Here is a 20,096-nt window from a genome sequence, read left to right on the forward strand (position 1 = left end):
CTACCTAAAGGAGGAACCAGATACATGAAGTAGTGTAGATGTGGTGCCTAATGAATGTGTCATCTCAAAGGGCAGCAGAGGTACCATGCTAAGTGAAATAAGTCAGAGAAAGACAAATATTGTATGATATCGCTTATATGTGGAATCTAAAAAAGTACCACAAATGAATGAATATAACAAAAAAAAGCAGTCTCACAGATATAGAGAACAAACTAGTGGTTACCAGTGGGGAGAGAGAAGATGGGAGAGGCAGTATAGGGGTAGAGGATTAAGAGGCACAAACTACTATGTATAAAATAAATAAGCTACAAGCATATGTTGTACAACACAACGAATATGGCTACTAATTTATAATAACTGTAAATGGAGTAAAACTTTTAAAAATTGTGAAGCACTCTGTTGTAGACCTGAAACTTATCAAATATTGTACATCAACTATACCTCAATTAAAAAAAAAAAAGCAACAGGAATCCAGAGGAAGGAGAGCTCCCTTTAGCCTGGAGTGGATGGGTGGAGTCTCCCTAATGGGTACAAGTCTTGGAGAATGAGAAGGATCTAAATAGAAGAGAGGAAGAATATGGGGTTCCTGGTGCAGGAAATGACTTGAGCACAACATTCAAGGTTGGAATGACTGTGGCGTGTTCAGGGGACATGAGAACATCGAGATGGGTGGAGAATTGTGTGTGTGTGTGTGTGTGTGTGTGTGTGTGTGTGAAATGGGGACGTGGCTAGATGGGCATAGGGAGGCTTGAATGAGAAGAGCCTTGAATGCCAAGCTGAATAGTGGAGGTGATGGGGAATCACAGGGAGCTTTTTGAGCAGGAACAACACAGGGTAGAAGAGTGAATTTTAGATTTCCTAGAATTGAGTAAGAAGAGGAGCCCTGAGAGGTCATCTGGTCTTTTTGCAAAGCCTTGGGATTTTAAGAGGGTATTAGAGTAGCTTCCATGAGAGGCAGAGAGAGGCTGAATGGATGGGGGTTTTTGCACCTCTCCTTTGCCTACAATTCAATCAGAGCAGCTTGATTTTAATTCATGCATTTACTTAGAAGAAACCAGCCAAGACTCTTTCAGTTACAGGTACTAGAAATCAACTCAAACTGGCCTAATCAAAAGAGGAATTATAGCTAAAACCCCCATGGATATGAGCTTCTGGTTTCGTTAGATTTAGGTGTTCAGGTGTGGACAAGAATCTGTTGCTTCCCAACTCTTAGCTCTTTATTTTTCTTGCGGGGCAGCACCAAGTTTGGAAACCCCAGTGGAATGAAAGCTTCTCTTTCCCTCGAGTTCGAACAAAAATCATGGAAATTAGAGTCATGGACTCACATGCCTGGCCCCAAAACCAATCACTGGTCCCAAGGGGACAGATTACCCTGATTGGCTGGCCTGGATCACGTGCCCACTTTAGAGCTGGATAGGGAAGCTGCATTGACTATACTACTACTGAAAAAAGGGGAAATGGGTGAGAGCGTATGGAAAAAAAAACACCTGACTTTTTTTTTAACTGCTAGAAAAATTTCCATAAAGTTATAACAACATAGATATATTCAATCTCTTCGTTACATAAATAAAGATGTAGAGGTGCCAAGGAGGATAGGAATTTGCCCACGTTGTCCCAGGAACTCAGTGAAGAAGAGAAGAGTTTGGAGCCCTGGGGGTGGTGGGAAAAGAGATGAGAGAGGGCAAGTCTGGGTTATGGGCGGGGTCTGTGTGCCTGGCACGTGGTAGGTGCTCAGGGAGGGCCCAGCTGAAAGACTGGCTCAATGGGTGGATTGCTAAGTGAACACACACACTGGGGTATCTTCCCACTAATGCCAGATCTCTGTGCATTCTGCTTTCCAGACAGTGCCTACTTGAACTTGACCTCTGAGCAGAACCTCCTCCAGGAGGTGACCGTGGGTGAGAAGATCGAACTCAAAGTCAAGGTGGAGGCCTACCCAAGCCTGCAAAGTTTTAACTGGACCTACCGGGGACCCTTCCTTGGCCACCAGCCCAAGCTCAATTTTGTAACCAACAAGGGCACATACAGGTATCACCTATTAGCTCGCATCCGCATAGCCCACAGCCAGATGGAGCACCTCAGCCGGGAGTCAGGACACTTGGGTCCTATCTCAACCTTGCTGCGTGACCTGGAGCGAGTCCTTTCCGGTTTCTAGGTCTCATTTTTCTTGACTATGTAGAACCTCGATATCCGTCATCAGCGTCTGAGATGCAGATCAAATTAGTGTATCCCTCTGTCCTATATCCTTGGAAAATCCAATGTCCTCTTCAAGAATTCTACCATTTCTTGGGGGCGTGCCTTCTGATGGTCACCCAAGGTCTCGATCTTATGCCTCCTCTTCTGTGACTCATACAAATGCAGAAGACACCCCCCCATGACCTCCACTCATAGCCACACTCCTAATAGCAATCGCACGACGTATCTGCCACATACACAGGTTTGGGGAATAGAGGGAATTAACATCTCTCAGTCACAGATACATCAGAAGTTCTTTAAAAGCCTGTGGTCATCCACCCCTGAGAATTTCTCACCAGCTGTGCTCTTCTCCACAGGCTCAGAGCTCTTCTTACAGAGTGCCGTGTGACTCTGCGTCCTCCCGTCTCTCCACTCCCAGAATCCTGCTCATCCCACATGCACAACATTTTAGAAATCTCTTTGTCTTGTCTCCTGTGGACTCTATCCTTGGGGTCTTACTTCCTCATCCAAAGTGACCTAACCCAGGTAGTTTTCTAAACAAGAGAGTTTCTTCCCCAAGGAGGAACACTGATACCAAGTGTGAAAATGATAATTTCTTTACGCTGTTCTATTTGAATGAGAGAGTACAGCTCCATCAAGGACAGCGAATATGTGGTGTGTGTGTGATAACTTCCCCTCCCTCACTCGTGACCGAGACCCCTAATTGATTTTTTTTTTTTTTTTTTTTTTGCGGTACGTGGGCCTCTCACTGTTGTGGCCTCTCCCATTGCGGAGCACAGGCTCCGGACGCGCAGGCTCAGCGGCCGTGGCTCACGGGCCCAGCCGCTCCGCGGCATGTGGAATCTTCCCGGACCGGGGCACGAACCCGCGTCCCCTGCATTGGGAGGCGGACTCTCAACCACTGCGCCACCAGGGAAGCCCCCTAATTCATTTTTGAACCCTTTCCTAATTCATTTTTGAACCCATCCTGCCAGATGCAGCCTCAGAGTCCTTCTCAACACAGTCTCTAGGCTATATTTCCATCATAACTGGCTCATGAGAGGAGACCTGTTTGCCATCCCTGGGCTAGATAATCCCTAGACATCTTCCAACTCCCAAATTCTCTGGAGTTCTCTTCCTAGCTCCAGAAGCCCAAACCTCTTTGATTCCTGGATTCTTGTGTTGTCGATCATCAGAATCAACAAGGATGTTCCCTTGTCCTTATCTTCCTCTTCCCAGTTCCCTTCTTGTCCTTTCCGGCCAGGATTTCTAGCTTCCCCTCGTCTAAAGCAGAAGTTCTGAATCTGGAGTCTGCAGACCCCTGGAAGGAGGCTGGTCCATGGATAGGTTTCAGGGGTCTGTAAGCAACAGGGACACTGTGGAAAGGAACCAGGGAGATGCCCTCAAACATAGTAATCTGGGGCCATTCAGCACAGGGCAGATAAGCGTGGGCACCAAACAGCCCACGTGTGTGTTCATAATGGTGATTTTGACTCATGCAGAAAGTTAAATTCTTTCAGTTTAAGAAGGAGATGTTAGTTATCTCAAGGATTGCTCTCTGAATGCCATGGGGTTTAGTCTAGTAATGGCTGCAGATATTTTCCAGTAAAGAGACAAGTGCCTACAATGAGTCAGGCACTCTATCAGGCACTCTGAATACATATCCCTTTAGTCCTTAGGTTGAGTGTGTGGATTAATTACTATACGTGTCACCCTTACAGAAAAGGAAGCAAAGGATCAGAGAGGTTAAGTACTTGTCTAAGGTCACACAGCTAGGAAATGGCAACATTAGGGCTTGAGCCCTGTTCTCTGGAGCCCACGGCTACATCCTGCCTCTCTACCCTCTCAAAGCCCCTCTTGGCAGGGTTGGCGCTTTAGGGATGGAAGCTGACCTGGGTGCTGGCGTCTTCAGCAAGGATTGTTTAGCCCAGTGATGGTGGTGAGAGTAGGTACAGTCACTGGGGCCTGTGATGTGCCTCCCAGTGTTGGCATTTTACAGACATCACGTCTACTAAACCTCAGAACAAAAGCGCTTTACGGATGAAAGAAGCAATTAAGGGAATCGGGTTGGGGGTTTTTGTGTGTCTCAGGGGCACTCAGACTGGGTACTTGAAGGCCTTTGTGCCCCGGACACTTTACCAAAAATAAATCCCTTATAAGGTGGTTGTCTGAACCCACTGTCCTCACCCCAGATGGCCTGCTCCTCTCACGCAGGTACACCTCCACCCTCACCCTGCTTCGCCTGAAGCCCTTCGAGGCCGGCCACTACTCCTTCCAGGCCAGAAATGCCAGAGGCGAGGAGACCCTGACCTTTGAACTCACCCTTCTATGTGAGTGATGGAGTGGGGCTGGGGACACGGGGTTCCTGAGGCTGCCGGGATGGCTGGGCTGGGGGAGAGAAGACTCAGTGTCGGGTGGTCAAGCCAGGAGGGGGGCCTCTGGGGCTGACTCCTCCCTCCTTTGCCCCTCCCTCTACCTCAGACCCCCCAGAGGTAGAGGTCACGTGGACCCTCATCAACGGCTCTAAAACCCTGCTCTGTGAAGCCTCAGGGTACCCCCAGCCCAATGTGACGTGGGTGCAGTGCAGGGGCCACACGAACAGGTAAGCGGGCTCTGGTTGCCTTCCTCACCTGGGCGCAGGGGCTGGGGCAGGGGCCGGGCACCCTGAAACTCTGAGCCACATTCTGTTCTTCCCAGATGTGATAAGACCCAAGTGCTGGTCCTGGACGACCCGAACCCTGAGGTCCTGAGCCAAAAGCCCTTCCACAAGGTGACCGTCCAGAGCCTGCTGGCCACTGGGACCTTGGAACACAACAGGACGTACGAGTGCAGGGCCTACAACAGCCTGGGGAACAGCTCCCAGGCCTTCGGGCCTGTCTCTGTAGGTGAGCCTTTGACCCGCCTGCTCCAGGCCAAGATGGGAAGGGGGCCCAGGAAACTACCCCACAGCCCCACAGCTGGGAACCAAGGGCCAGAGTTCCAGTGCCAAGCAGATCCCAGCCATACCGAGTTCTAGCTCTCTGCGTGTGACTCCAGGGCCCCTCCTGACCAAAGCTCTCCTGAAGTGGCGAGATGGGGGAGTCTAGAACCCGTGGGGCTGGAAGTAGTGGGGAGAAGGGCAGAGGGGATGCAGACGTGAGATCCAGAGAGAAAGCAGCCTGAAGCAGCCACAGCCTTATCTGGCCCCTCTCCTCATATTCCTGCACTTGAACTGACTCATTAGTTCATAACTGTGTATTTGGGACTCACTTCGTGCAGGGAGCAATGCCTCCCCGGAGCTTAGTCTGGTGATGTGAGCAGGCGACAAACGAACAGTCCCCTCACCCCCTCCCCCAATCCCAGGGCCGGCCTTGACGGCCTTCTCCATCCCTCCCAGATTCCCTTCCTGCCAGAGACACAGTCCTATCCATTCAGGGCCACTGTCCAGGGCGGGCGTCACTAACGCAGCTGCATCATCCGTCTAGAGGAAGAGGCATCTTTCTCTGCGTTGCACAAAGGCTGCATGTGGGTTAGTTCTCTGATTCTGAGAGGCCCAAGGTTGCACAGGCCCACAGAGCCCTCAGGCCTCTAAAAAGCAGATTCAGCACCCACTGTGTGCCAGGCCCCGGTGAGGCTCTCTGGGCCCAGAGAGGACAGAGTGGGAGCCTCTGCCTGGCTCACAGGGGGCCCGCAGGTGCCCCAGCTGCTGGCCTTGGAGCAAGTGGGGCTGAGGCCCGATTCCACATGCCGCTGCCTTGGCGGCTCTGTCTTGCAGCTGGTGGTCGTATATTACAAATAATAGAGCCAACATTTTATTGAAGGCTTATACTGTGCCAGGCATCATGCTAAGCCCTTTACAGGCATTATTTCAATGAACTCGCCCACCCCTAGGAGGTTAGTACAGTCCTCCTTCCCCCCTGGGGCATGATGAACCTGAGGCCTAGAGAGAAGCCACAGGTTCACTGTCACACCTCCCAAGTGGCAGAGGTGAGGCTGGGCCTCAGACTCATGCTGCTCATCTGGGCCAGGAGGTGGAAATTATGTCCTTCCAAACACATGAAGGGAACTAGGGCTGTTGATCTGGGAAGAGGAGACCCCGGGTCCATGAACCTGGCTTTCAGACTCCCAGAAGGGCTGTGTGGTCCCAAAGGGCACTCGGGGAAGCTGCAGGGAAATGCTGGGGAGGCAGATTTCAGTCTAACCTCTAGCAGGTCTTTCCATCCGAGCTGGCCGGAGGTGTAGGTGGGAAGTCTCCACACTGGGGGAGTGTGCACGTCATGGCTGAGCCCCAGGCCAGGCTGCTGCAGAGGCTCCTTGCACGGGCAGTGGGTGGGCTGTGTGACCTGAGGGGCTCCGCTGGCCACAGAGGCTGCGAGTCTGGGCAGGGTTTGGAGCTGGTCACGAGCAGTGCTAGAGAGGTGGTCCTCCCTGCCCCCAGCTGGGGGAGGGCCTACGGGCTTCCCGCTGAGAGGACTCCTCGTTCAGTCAGTAAGAATTTAGTGGGCACCTACTGAGTTCCAGGCAACTGGCCTGTTCCAGTGGGGAGCAGGGGGTCTCAAAGGCCCCTTCTGCTGCTCACTCCTCTGCCCCACCCTTTCCAGAAGCCTACACGCAGCCCCTTGACGAGTCCCTCTTCACGCCGGTGCTGGTGGCCTGCATGTCCGTCATGGCCTTGCTGCTGCTGCTACTCCTGTTGCTTTTGTACAAGTACAAGCAGGTGAGCCTGGGCAGGGCTGGGGGGCAGCCAGGCACCCGAGTGAGCCAGACCCTGGGGCAGTGCCCCCAGGCTGTGTGGATCCACCCTTCAGCCCCTGTGAATACGAATTCACCTGTCAGCCAGTCATTGAACCAACAGCTCTTTAATGGGTGCCTGCTGTATGCCAGTGTCAGTGGCTGGGTGAGCCAAGCCTCGGAGCCTCTGAGGTTTTGCCCTCGTAGAAGTCTCCGTCTAGTGAGCTAGACGGTTGCTAATCGAATAGCCACGGAAGTGAGGGCGTGGATCACAGAGGGAGAGATGCTACGGGGAGAGCCGTGGCCGTTGGGGAGAGCATGAACATGGGAACTTGTCCCAGCTGGGGGCTTCCAGGGACACAGAGAGGGTATCATGGGGCCAGGCCTGTGTCTCTGTCAGGTGGCAGGTAAGTTAGTGGAGGGGAAGGCCTGACCATTATCGTCCTCGTCATTATTTAATATGATTATTAATCAAGTCTGCCGTTAATTGCACGTTGACGTTTAGTGCGCTGCCTGTCGCTCTGAGTGCTCAGTCAGTGATGGTGATTTTAGGGGCATTGTTATGAAGCATGTTACCTACATCCCCTCATTTACTGACCTCAACAACCATGGCATGTGGGTAGTATCACTACCCCATTTTACAGAGTTGGAAGCTGAGGTTCTGGGAGGTTGAGACAGTTGCCCTAGTCTACAGCCAGTCAATGGCAGAGGCTGGTTTTTTAAAAGCCATTTTGTTAAAAACCCATGGAATCATCTTATTTTACCCTCAAAACAATCTAGAGGCAGGGACTAGAGCAGTCAGCATTTTACAGTAAGGAAGCAGGCTCAGCAAGGTTGAAGGACCCGCCCAAGAGTCCCAGTTGCCTTGCACCCCAGAGCCTGTGGCCTCCACCACTTAGCCTCACTGCCTCCCTACATAAAAGACTACTTCTGGTGCAGTCAGGCACTGAGAGGGCCAGGCCAGAAGGCTCTGGGAGGCCAGAAGTGGAGGGATCTTTTCCGGCTGGCAGGGAAGGGAGTCTGCTTGGAGGAGGTGGCTTGGCGTGGGTGGGACAGGTCTTGGAGAACGGGGCAGGCAGCCAGGGGGAGATGAGATTCAGGGAAAGGATGTCTCTGTGGGAGAGGGCGCTGTGTACAAAGAGGCAGGTGGGGGGAAGACCAAGGTGAGTTCCGGAAATACTGATGCCTGGAAGAGGACCCAGGTGGGGACAGGTTGGGGGTCTGAGGGGTTGGACCCCATCCTGTAGGTTCAGCAGGTGTGAACAAGGCAGTGAGGTGAGTTAGGGGTGAATAACCCACCTTGTGGGCTCCTCTGCTGCCTTCTCTTCCCCACACCTGCCTTGTGGGTTTTAGTGTGAGTAGAGGACTTGGAGTAGATAGGTAGGTGGTATGTGGGGGGTGCCCAGTGCTTATGTCAGCACACAGCATGAGGAGGCAGCTCTGAGCGCAGCATCCAGGGCCCCAGGTCAAGTCTTCAGGGATCTGGGTCCTGCTCGGACACTGGTTTGCCATGAGACCATGGCTGGGTGACTGTCCTGTTTGGGCTTCATGCAACCTTGGCGGGTGGACTGCCCGCTCTGGGCCTCATTTTCCCCACCTGTTCATGGTGGGGTGGGTGACCTTTACAGCCTCCTCCCGTGACATGCCAAGAGCCTGATGGTCTAGTTTAAGAGCCAAGGGTTGGGAGTTGTGTGGATCTGGGTCTGAATCTTGGATGGGCCAGACAGCCCTCCAATCCCAAGATGCTTGAGCTATCTTGAGTTCCCCAGCCAACTTCCTCCTGGGTCCAGGGTGTGTAGCATCCATTCAGAGCCCTGTCCGTGCCCAGCACCCTGCTCAGTCCTCTACACGCCGTCACCTCGGTGAACCTTCAGCACAGTCTGGTGCGGGGGCTGCCATTATCAACACCATTTCACAGATGGAGAGACAGAGGCTTAGAGACACCAATTTTCCTAGAGTCCTAGAGCCTGGCAAGGCGGGATTCAGACCCAGATCCGTCCAACTCCGCCCGCCTCCGGGGACAGGACTTCAGTCATTGTTGTGGCCTCCCATTCCTTCTCTGCGCAGCTCTGTTGCAAAGTTCTTCCTTATATGGAGCTGAAAACAGCCTCTCCGTCCCCACAGAGCTGCCTCCTCAGCCTTGCAGAGATTCTAGAGAAGGGCCCAGTTCCCCTCCAGCCCTTTCTGCCTTGGGCCGCCCAGCCCCCTTGGCCAGCCGTGGTTTGGGGACACCTTACGTTCTCTTCACGGGACCATCTTTGGAACATGTACTCCAGTCACCTCTTATCCCATTTAAGAAACTGAACTGGCCCGTGAGCTGACTCAAGGCCAAGAGAAGGAGGGCATCCCAGGGGTCAAGATGACCATGCCCTGCCTCAGGGCTTGTTGTCCAAGTGTCCTCTGCTTTGTTCCACAGGGTTCTGAGTCTTGTCCCTTCACTGGGGACTCAGCCTGGCTTGTCCTCACTACTCAGGCCTGAGGGGAGGGGTGGCCCCACTTGAGGGAAGGGTTGCTTCTGTCTCAGGGCTGACTCATCGCCTTTCTGGCCCCCAGAGAGACCACAAGGGGGGCCAAGGGGGGAGAGAAAAGGGCAGAAGTCAGCAGGCTGGAAGGAGGAAGGACATGGGGAAGAAAGGATGATGGTGATGGGGAGGACAGGAGGAGACGGGGAAGCCACTGGAGAGGCTGGAATTCTGGGGATTGGAACTGAGCTCTGGGGATTGGGAGGTATGTGGGGGAAGCACAGGAGGGTCCCCAAGATTTCCAGTGGAAACTGTTCAGATCTCCCCCTTCCTGAGACAGAAAACATCCGCCCACCCAAAACAGCAGGCCTGGATGGGGAGTTGTGGGGACTTTGATGATTCCATGCCTACCTCGGTCACCAAGGGGAAGTGGCCTGGGCCTGTTGTGAGCATTAAGTGGGATGACGCACGTTGAGTGTGGAGCCCAGCGCCCACTCACAGGAAGTGCTCAGGAGACGCTCACTGATAGCATTATACTCCGAGGCTGCCCATCCTGGCCTCCCCATTAGGGTTCTCCTTCAGAGGAGAGGCCCCTCTGGGTAGAAGCCCCCGGGAGTTACACAGAAGCCCTGTCTAGGGATAGCAGAGGCTGAGAGCTAGTGTCTGCTTTCCAGGAAGAGGGGTGGGGATGCCTGAGGCAGGCGTGGGAGAGCTGTGTCGTCCTCCAGGTATCAGGTCTGGGATTCAGAGAGAGAGCTGAAGTTCCAGCCAGAAAGCCAGCTCGCGGTGGGCTGGGGAGGGGCTGACTCAGGCCCAGCTGTGGGGCCAGAGGAAGGAGAAGTGGCGGGGGGGGGGGGGAAACCAGCCGTCACCACAGTGGCTCCTGGAGATGGAAGTGGCCAGGCAAGGTCAAGGAATCCCTCCCGGTTCTGTGTCCATCCTTTGTGTTGGGAAGGCACCCACACACAGGGTTTGAATCCTCTGACACTCCAGAAGTCCTCTTCCTGTCCCGTTTCAGACTATCTGCTGAAACTGTAACATGGATGTCCTTAGGTTCACCACTAGTCTCTCGTCCTGAATCAGGACCTGGAAATTCTTCCTCATGTCTAACTGCAGTCTTTCCCCCCGAACTACCATCCGGAAGTCCTTCCCTATGGCTATCTGGAGTCTTTTCCCTTAACCTGGTGAGACTTGTCACCCTCCTCCCCAGCACCCACTTTAGCTCCCCCTGCCCGAGTTGGGTGCCCCATGTAGGAGCCCAGCTGCTAAGCACAGCCCAGCTGGTCCCTGTCCCCCACAACTGACCGGAAAGCGAGCTGGACTGCTGACCCGAGGCCTCAGTGTCCTCCACCGCCCCAGCCCAGCTTCCACTTTCCACCTAAACTCTGTCTGCCATCAGCACTTCTCATGGGTACCCCTGGCATGATGCCCCCATGCAGCTGCCACCAGGGGCAGGAAAGAGAGAGGCAGCCGCTCCTCCTCTGCTTATGCTCTGCCGCCAGCTGGCTGGTTGGAACAGCTTGGAGAGCCTGAGGGGAATGCAGGTCCTCCAGACGCCCGCTGTCTTGTACGTGGGGTCTCTCTCTGTTGGTCCTTGAGCAATGTAGAGTCGGATGCATCGCTCGCCTGCATCGAGCCTCAAAGGGTTCCCCTTGCGCTTAGAGAACTCACTTGCTGATTGCAGCCCTCAAGACTTTCCTGCCTCCAGAACCGCCCCCTGCTCCCCTCCAGCCACACGGCACCTTCCAGTCCCTTAGACTCGCCCAGACCTTTCCCACCCCCAGGCCTCCACTCCCTGCACCCGCGAAGTGCTTCCCCTGCTGCTCACGTGGCCAGCTCCCTCTCGCCTCCTCAGGGGCCCTCCCTGACTTGTGTTCAGTTGTCCCCGGTGCTCTCTGTCCTATTACTTTGCTTTCTTATCTCCATAGCACTATTCGAAAATTTCCTACATAGGTATCTGAGTTGATTGTCCGTCTTAGCAACTAGAATGCAAACTCCAGGGGACAGGGACTCTTGTTTTGTCAAACTCTGAATCAACGATGCCTGAAACAAACAGGTACTCGGTGGAATATTTGGATGGGATAATATTCAGCCTTAAAAAGGCAGGAAATGCTGACATAGGCAACAACATGGATGAACCTTGAAGACATCATGCTAAGTGAGATAAGCCAGTTACAAAGGGACAGATCCTGCATGACTCCAGTTAAATAAGGTACCTGGAACAGTCAGATGCAGGAGATAAGTGGCTGGGGGCTCGGGGGAGGGGGGAACAGGGAGTTGTTGTTTAGTGAGTACAGACTTGAAGCTTTTCAAGATGAAAAGAGTCCTGGAGGTTGGTTGCACAACAGTGGGACTGTCTATAACACTACTGAACGGTATACTCAAAACTGGTTGGGATGGTAAATTTTGTTCTTACCACAAGTGAAAATAAAACAAACAAGTAATAATTGGATGGGAGGATGGACGGATGGATGGATGGATCTACAGTTCCACCCTCCCTCCTGGCTCAGGAATTACTACCTTATCAGAGCTGTCAAAACCCTCAGAGGTGGTCCTGTCCAAATCTTTCAATACACAGGTAGGGAAACTGAGGCTTGGAGAATGGACGGTCCCATGGTAAGGCCAAGCCAGGCAGGGACGGGGCTCTCGGTGCCATGGGCATGAGATGACACAGCCCCTCTCACCACGTCGCAGGCCACACCGACCTCCTCCCGCTGTGCGGTGGGACTGCCCAGCCCCTGTCCTCCCGGGTCGGGATGATGTCCAAGATCCACCTGCCAGGCCCAGCTGACCCATGCCTCCTCCCTCTCCCTCTGCAGAAGCCCAAGTACCAGGTGCGCTGGAAGATCATTGAGAGCTACGGGGGCAACAGCTACACCTTCATCGACCCAACCCAGCTGCCCTACAACGAGAAGTGGGAGTTCCCCCGGAACAACCTGCAGTTCGGTGAGCCAGGGTCTCAGCAACCAACACGCCCTCCTGTCACAGGGCCAGCGTGGGTGGCAGGGAGCCTGTGGGCCCTTAGGTGCCCCGGGACCTCAGCAGGCTTTGTGTGTGGCAGGTAAAACCCTTGGAGCAGGTGCCTTTGGGAAGGTGGTAGAGGCCACGGCCTTTGGTCTGGGCAAGGAAGATGCTGTTCTGAAGGTGGCTGTGAAGATGCTGAAGTGTGAGTACAGGAAGCAGCTTTGGGGCAGCGGGTAGGAGGTGGTATCTGCCAAGGGAGGGTCTGTTCTGTCATCACAAGGGCATCACCCACATTTTCGGCCTGTCAGGGCCTGTGGAACAGAGCCTGGGATCGGGGGTGAGGACTCTCGGCTTCCTTTGTGAGCTCCCGGCTCCCTCGAACTCCTGGGTGTGGAAGGGCTTCTGCCTGAGCCTCGAAGGGGCTCTGGTGCACAGAGGCCATCCTGGCCTATGGCCTGGCCACAGGTTGGTCTCCTGCCACCCCAAATCAGCTCAGTAACAGGCCATCTCTCCTCTCTCTCTCCCCGTAACTCCCATTGTGTGTCCTCACTTCTCCTGCCTCTTTCGGCTTCTGATTGCTTTGGGGCTCTGGGTCCCCTCTGCTTTGCTTCCCTGGGCGTCTGTGTGCATGGCTCTCCACGTCCTGCCCTTTCTCTGTCTGTGGGACCTGTGGCCCCATCTCCCAGCCACGGCTCACGCTGACGAGAAGGAGGCCCTCATGTCGGAACTGAAGATCATGAGCCACCTGGGCCAGCACGAGAACATAGTCAACCTTCTGGGAGCCTGTACCCACGGAGGTAAGGGGCCCATCGTGGTGGGGCCTCTTGGGTGTCTGAGGGTCCCAGGGCTACCTCACTCCATCTTCCCCGTCCCGTCTCCACAAAGTGAAGGTGGGATCCCTGTCTCAGCAACCCTTGAATTCCTAGGCCAGATGCCTGGACTGGTCAGAAGCTGCTTATGGATGACAGGCAGTTCTGTGAGATCTGATCAGTGGCTCTCAGACATGGGTGGGCATCAGAGTCACCTGGAAAAGGAGAAAAGAGTGCAGATGCCTGGGCCCTGCTCCAGGGAGTCTGACGCTATGGGTCTGGAGTGAAGCCCTTCAAATCTACCTTTTAGGAAGTCCCCACTCAAAGAGGCTTGGACACTCACCACAGGGCCCACAGAAGTGCCCCAGGGCCTGTTGGGACTCTCAGTCTGCTCCAGTCTCTTCTCCTATAGCATCTTTGACTTGTGTGGAACTGTCATAGATTTCCTTCGAAGAAAGAATTATTCAGCTACAGTTTTTTGGAGGTTCCTCTGCTTTAGACAGTTGGGTCACTGAGGTCACCCAGAAAGCAGAGAGGGCTGCTTATAGACAGGATTAGAACCCGGGGCTCCTGAGTTCCAGTCCAGGTTCTTATTGCCCCCGCCCCATGTTCCTGTCCACATGGGGTGGTGTGTTAGGGGTGCACTGACCCCACTCTTGGCTGCTCTAGGCCCTGTCCTGGTCATCACCGAGTACTGCTGCTATGGCGACCTGCTCAACTTTCTGCGAAGGAAGGCTGAGGCCATGCTGGGACCCAGCCTGAATCCAGGCCAGGACCCCAAGGCAGGCACCGGCTACAAGAACATCCACTTGGAAAAGAAATACATCCGCAGGTAGTATCCTGGTGAAAGACAGGAAGGAGGCCAGGACTGGGAGGTGGGGCCCCCACTTCTGTCCCCGAAGTCAGCTCCGGGTTGGGTGGCTTGCGTGGCCCTCACCTTCCCGTTTGTGCTGTGCGGAGTAGCCACCCATATTATGTGGGCAACTCAGTTTTCCTCCGATTTATTCCCATCATCCAACAAATATTTGAGCCCCTACTATGTTCTGGGAGTATTGAGGGCAAAGATGGGCCGCTCATCGTCTGGTGGAGATGGGCATTAATGAAATCATTATCTTATCATACGTAAAAGACCAACCAAGATCCGTCCGGGGCCCTCGCCAGCGATGGGCAAATCTTGGGGATAATGGCCCTGTTTCTCCCATAGCATGTGCTGTCGGGGGCTGGAGGGCACCCATTCCACTTTTGAGTAGCCATGCAGAAGTGGGATAGAGTCTTTCGGGCGTTGAATGAGCAGGGGCAAAACAGCATAGCTGTGGCCAGGTCCCTGGTCTACTTGGGCCTCAGCTTCCCCAGCCAGCCATCAGGGGTTGAACCCCTCAGGGTCTCTCTGCTCTCTCGTTCTGTAATGCTGTGATTCCTGGAAGCCACCCAGAGGCAGATGGACAGAGCCACATTGGGAAACCAGAGAAAGGAAGTGGCCTTTGTGTCACACATGAGTCAAGGGCAGAGGCGGAGCCTGGCTGGATTCTGCTCTGTTGACTCCTTGTCCAGTGCTCACCTGAGCTACACTGATCTCCTGGGAGTCTTGGACTCGGGGCTTGTGAGGCTTCAGGGCCAGGCTGCTGGGTCAGAACAAGGGTATATATACACTGGGCTCCTATCCTACCGATGTCAGCTGCCAAACCAGGGGAGGCAAAAGGGGAAGGAGGCCATTTCACTCCACCCAGCGACCTCGAGTATGGGGTCTGGCAGGATTTTCTCTGATTTTCTGACACCCTTTTGAGTGGGTGGCTCACGCTGGGCCTCAGCAGGCTGGAAACTCAGGCCAGAGCAACTCAAAATGAGAACTGAAGTCAAGTATTAGCTTCCATCTTCAAATCTACAGATGGGGAAAGGATTCCGAGTCGGGTGATTTCAAGGGCAAACGGCATGTGAACCAGTCCTACTAATGAGATCCCAGGCTACCTTAATAGAAGTACACTTTCTAGACCAAGGGAGTGGATAGTTTAATGGTCAAACCATAAATAAAGCACTAGGTTGTTTTTCTGGGAACACGAGAGTAAGGACATCGTCAAGGTGCACAGCTGTATCACAGAGGGAGCAGCTGAGAGGTCCTGACTCCTATCTGGTTGGCATATTAGACGCAGTGGTGGCTATTCAATGTGGAGCAGTGCTCCTCAACCTGAACAGCCACCCGAAGCACAGGCTCACAGGCTTCTGAGAGCTGTTAGGAACGTACAATCTCAGGCCTACCCAAACCTGCGGAGTCAGAATCTGCATTTAAATAAGATTCCCCAGGTGATTCACATGCACATGGATAAGGTTAAGAGGCACTGCTCTAGACCAGTCCTCAACTCTGGCTACACACGGGAGTTGCCTGGATTAACGTGTAAGTGGGAATGACTGGGTTTTACCCCTAGAGTTTCTGAAGTCTTTGGTTCGATGGTCTGAGTATCTGGAACTCCCTGGGTGATTTTAACGTGCAGCCAGAAGGGATAGCCGTGATGTAGACAAGAGGGCTCAAAGAAGGGGCCCTGGAATATGCTCGAAGCCCTGCTGGGCTGTTCCAGAGAAGAGGGAGATGCTTCTGGAGGGCAGAGCGAGGACCGACCAGGAGGAGGAATAGCCCGGGGGCAGATTAACATTAGGAACAGTGGAGAACTTTCTAACAGGTAGAGCTGCCCAAAGAGAGAACAGGTTGTAAGCTCCCTCACTGGATGGCCAAGCAGAGGTCACTGATCAAAGGAGGTGTCAGAAAGGGAAGTTCAAGTTGACCCTGAGGTCCCTTCCTTTCTCTGCTGAGTGGCTGGGAGAGGCCTGAGCTGGGCAGTGCAGTGACAGGCACTAACCAGCCCGTGGTCCCCTCTCCTATGCAGGGACAGCGGCTTCTCCAGCCAGGGTGTGGACACCTATGTGGAGATGAGGCCCGTCTCCACTTCTTCATCAAATGATTCATTCTCTGAGCAAGGTGCGGAGGAGGTATCAGGGCTGAGGGAGACGAGAGGGGCTGCTTGGGTTGAGGTGGGGAGGCCGCCCTGACACCTCTCCCCACACCAGACCTGGACAAGGAGAACGGGCGGCTGCTGGAGCTGCGTGACCTGCTCCACTTTTCCAGCCAGGTGGCCCAGGGCATGGCATTCCTCGCTTCCAAGAACGTGAGTCAGAAAACAGGTCCCTATGATGTGTGGTCACCCGGGGTGTGGGGGGAGGGGGGGTGGCAGGGGCAGCCAACACCCCGTGAAGCTGGATGGGTGAGGGCAAGGGGGAGAAAAGGGAGTGTGTGAAGGGGGCCGTCCTCCTTACAACACAGGCCTGGGAGTCTAGAGCCTGAATGCTGGCTCTGCCACTTGCTGTGTGGCTTTGAGCAACTGCTGAACCTCTCTGAGCCTAGGTTTCTACACCTATAGAGACGGGCACAATCGTAGAATGGCATGAAGGTGGAATTGGGTTACAACGTGTGCAGATGTTTAGGGAAGGGCCTGGAACGGCAGGGCCCTGAGGGTGGCAGCTCCTGCTCCTGTTAGGAGCCCCAGGGCTCACTGCTCCTGGGCCCGTGCAGACCATCTAGCTCTGAGGCAGCTCCTGCCACGCAGGGCCAGAGTCATGATGGTTTCTCAACACTGACTGTATGCCCACATTAAATTTTCCTAGACCTGGGTCTTGGTAGAAGGTAGGGACAGGATCCAGGGTACAGGACCAAAACTGATGCCCACTTCCTCGAGGAGGACCCCAAGCCTTCTGGGTGGGGTCCTGGCTGTTCCTCCGGCACCTTGGGCTCAGGTAGCCGGGGGGGTCAAGACTAACCCTACAGTGCTTTCCCTCAGTGCATCCACCGGGACGTGGCAGCCAGAAACGTGCTGCTGACCAGTGGCCATGTGGCCAAGATTGGGGACTTTGGTCTGGCTAGGGACATCATGAATGACTCCAACTACATCGTCAAGGGCAACGTGAGTGCTGGGAGGGCTGGGCCAGGCCGGGGAGGGGTGGTGACCCAGGGTGCAAGGTGACTGGGGTCTGCTGTGCCAGGCCCGCCTGCCCGTGAAGTGGATGGCCCCAGAGAGCATCTTCGACTGCGTCTACACAGTTCAGAGCGACGTCTGGTCCTACGGCATCCTCCTCTGGGAGATCTTCTCACTCGGTAAGCTGCTGGCGCAGTGCAGGCTCAGCGTGGGGCTGACTGGTGCTTGGTTACCCACGGTGTCCTACACCTCGTGGAGGATGCTAGTCCAGGACACTTGGTGGTCAGGGCAGAGCAAGGGCTGCTAAGAGTGCAGGGATGGGCGAAGTATCTTAAAACCAAGCGTTGCAGCTCCGGAGTGGGCGGGGCACACCCTCTACCTCGACAGGCACTCCCTCCAGGCGGTTTCCTCACCTGTCTGCTTGTGCAGTTGCTGTTTCCTAGAATGCTGTTTGCCCTCACTCTCTGAAACATGCACGTCTTTGAAGATACAGCTCCCATTTCTGGAGCACTAGGCACAGGAAGTTGGGCTAAGCCCTTCAATGTACTCCTCTACCAAGCTCTTATTCCAAAGCTTGTGCTGGGATTTTGTGGGTGTGATGAGGCCTGGCTGAAGACTTTCAACGTCCTAGAAGCCTAAGCCGTTTGCAGTGCCCGGCATATAGTAAACACTCGTTAAGCGGAGCTGCTGTTCTATTATTGCAGTCCAGCTGGGACCCTGCACAGCCAGCCCTGCCAAGATGTGTGGGGGAAGGTGACGGTGAGCACTGAATATGGTCTTTTCCATGATCCTGTCCTTGGCAGGCCTGAACCCCTACCCTGGCATCCTGGTGAACAGCAAGTTCTATAAACTGGTGAAGGACGGATACCAAATGGCCCAGCCTGCGTTTGCCCCAAAGAACATGTAAGTGAAGGACCCCAGGGAGGAAGAATACCCCAGGATTTGTTGGAAGTGGATGGGAAGGTGTGTGGCCTGTCTTTCCTGTCCACAACGTTCCAGGGTCAGGCTTCCACTTGCCCACAGTGGACTAAGACCCCTTTTTATCAACTTCAGGGTTTCCACTGGTTTCCCAGGTAGCACGGGGGACATTCTCAAAGAGGGCTCTCAGCTGGGGCCGGCCCTAAGACGGATGATGAATGTTTAACTCAGACTCTGTTGCTATGACCTCAAGAGGGCTCTCTCTTTCCTTCCCTGTCCTGGAGCCCTGTGGTGGCGGCCAGCCTCTCACTCAGCATAGCCAGCCAGCCGCTGCAGCCTCTTAACTGCCTCATGCCAGCCAGCCCACCCCAGGCTCCTCACTGGCTCCCTGCCCTCACCCACAGCCTTCCCCCACACTCGCTGGCCCATCTCACCCACTGCATCTTTCTCCAGCCACTGTCTCTCCAGGGCTGCTCCCTATGTGCCACCCAGGCGCTTACTGCCAAGGTGGATGCACTCAGCCAGCTAGCTCCTCAGCCACTTAAGTCCTACCATCAACTTAAGTCCTACCATCAACTGGCCTCTTAAACCTACCTGCAGGCAGCAGGAGTGCCCCTTCTTCATCCTAGGAGCTTGGGCAAAAGAGCATCTCTGAGTTTTTTTCCTCCTCAGTTACCACGCCCATTTTGACAAAAAGCCCCTTTTCCCGGGGTTACTGGAAAGATTAGATAATGCACACCAAGGACTTCGCACTGGCCTTGTGCAAAGCTCACTTCTGACTTGGTTTTGGGACCTCTGCGGGGCAGGACCCTGTAGTGTGTGTGCGTGCGTGCACAGACATGATGAGTCCCAGGCCCACAAGTAGCTTCTGTCCTGCCTCAGATACAGCATCATGCAGGCCTGCTGGGCCCTGGAGCCGACCCGCAGACCCACCTTCCAGCAAATCTGCTCCCTCCTTCAGGAGCAGGTTCTAGTGGATAGAAGAGAGCAGGTGAGTGGTGCCAGGCTCAGGGTGGGTGGCTGGTTAAAGCTGGGCCTGACTGATCAGTTCTGACCATCCCCTGACACCCCCCCACCCAGGACTACAGCAACCTGCCAAGCAGCAGCAGTGAGCCGGAGGAGGAGAGCTCCAGCGAGCACCTGGGCTGCTGTGAGCAGGGGGACGTTGCCCAGCCCCTGCTGCAACCCAACAACTACCAGTTCTGCTGAGGAGGTGGTCACAGGGATGTACTCGCTCCCCTCCTCCTCCATGGATGGGGCACCATGGGGAGAACACAGACTGTGCCTTTGGTCATTTCCCTCAACAGCCCAGCCCTGAAACTCGGGAATGCAGGAGGTTGGAGAGAACCCCACTCCCAGGGCCTGGGCCATCACTGCCAGTCAGGGGCTGGGGCTCAGCCCCGCCCCCCACCAGTTCTCAATGCTGTGGCCTCGTGTGTGCTATGCCAACTGGGAGAATACCCAGCTCACTCTTAGCCTGTTCCCGCTTCCTCCCCTCCTTCCCTCCTGTTTCAAGGGAAATGGACTGGTTTTGTGACTGAAGTCCCCAGGAGCTGCCCAAACCTTGAGGAAAAAACAAGGCTCCCTGGCCCTTGGCCGAATGGAAGAACACCTGCTGCGTGGATCAAGGAGAGCAGGCCAGTGCTCAGGGCTGCACTTGGTTCAGGCCCTTGGAGCAGGGTGACTCCTCTGTAAGAATCTAATTGTCCCTCTCTGCCCTCTAAGCCTTCTCTCCACGGCCCCACCCACCCTAGGTCTGGTATTGCTGCAATGAGCCAGGTGGCAGCTAAAGGTTGGGGTGCGTGCTCTGTCCGGCCCCGCCCCACCATTCTGAGCTGGAAGGCAGGGGCCCCGTGTGGCTGGCCACACCAAGCAAGCAGCACACGCTCCAGGTTGACTCATCATAACTAACAGTCACGCTGTGGGATGTCTCTGTCAGCATTAAAACTAACAGCATTAACACAGCTGGCCTCTGGTCTTTGTGCCATGCGGATTCCCGGGGACCTTCGTCCATCCTTCTGCGGTGAGTGCCCAACCCCAGCACCTCTGGGGCCCAACCACACTGAGCTGCATACAATGAGGCTGGAATGGACTCTTGT

At 54.6% G+C, this 20,096-nt stretch overlaps 2 protein-coding genes across 8 annotated transcripts in view; one reads left to right on the forward strand and one right to left on the reverse strand.

Moving 5' to 3' along the window:
• Positions 1-19,961, forward strand: part of CSF1R (colony stimulating factor 1 receptor) — a 30,332-nt gene extending 10,371 nt beyond the window's left edge. Inside the window, exons 6-21 of the mRNA XM_027081602.1 lie at positions 1,842-2,028; positions 4,390-4,505; positions 4,657-4,777; positions 4,873-5,060; positions 6,756-6,871; positions 12,167-12,293; positions 12,409-12,513; positions 12,998-13,108; positions 13,790-13,952; positions 15,997-16,088; positions 16,178-16,275; positions 16,945-17,067; positions 17,147-17,258; positions 17,883-17,982; positions 18,880-18,988; positions 19,078-19,961. Coding sequence (XP_026937403.1) covers positions 1,842-2,028; positions 4,390-4,505; positions 4,657-4,777; positions 4,873-5,060; positions 6,756-6,871; positions 12,167-12,293; positions 12,409-12,513; positions 12,998-13,108; positions 13,790-13,952; positions 15,997-16,088; positions 16,178-16,275; positions 16,945-17,067; positions 17,147-17,258; positions 17,883-17,982; positions 18,880-18,988; positions 19,078-19,206 — 1,997 coding nt within the window. The 3' untranslated portion in view covers positions 19,207-19,961. The remainder of the gene's footprint in view (positions 1-1,841; positions 2,029-4,389; positions 4,506-4,656; positions 4,778-4,872; positions 5,061-6,755; positions 6,872-12,166; positions 12,294-12,408; positions 12,514-12,997; positions 13,109-13,789; positions 13,953-15,996; positions 16,089-16,177; positions 16,276-16,944; positions 17,068-17,146; positions 17,259-17,882; positions 17,983-18,879; positions 18,989-19,077) is intronic.
• HMGXB3 (HMG-box containing 3) overlaps positions 1-20,096 on the reverse strand; it is an 83,736-nt gene that overhangs the window by 4,798 nt on the left and 58,842 nt on the right. For 4 of the 7 annotated variants that reach the window (XM_027081596.1, XM_027081599.1, XM_027081595.1 and 1 more), the window contains one exon: positions 6,998-13,566. In XM_027081596.1, the coding sequence (XP_026937397.1) occupies positions 13,527-13,566 (40 nt within the window). In that variant the 3' untranslated portion in view covers positions 6,998-13,526. Of the gene's footprint in view, positions 1-6,997; positions 13,567-20,096 lie in introns of those variants that run through there. The other 3 variants (XR_003427731.1, XR_003427730.1, XR_003427729.1) reach the window with 3 other exon arrangements.

The sequence above is a fragment of the Aethalodelphis obliquidens genome, unplaced genomic scaffold (genome assembly GCF_003676395.1).
Source record: "Aethalodelphis obliquidens isolate GAN/ISIS:26980383/991018 unplaced genomic scaffold, ASM367639v1 scaffold45, whole genome shotgun sequence".
In the NCBI taxonomy this organism is placed as follows: domain Eukaryota; kingdom Metazoa; phylum Chordata; class Mammalia; order Artiodactyla; family Delphinidae; genus Aethalodelphis; species Aethalodelphis obliquidens.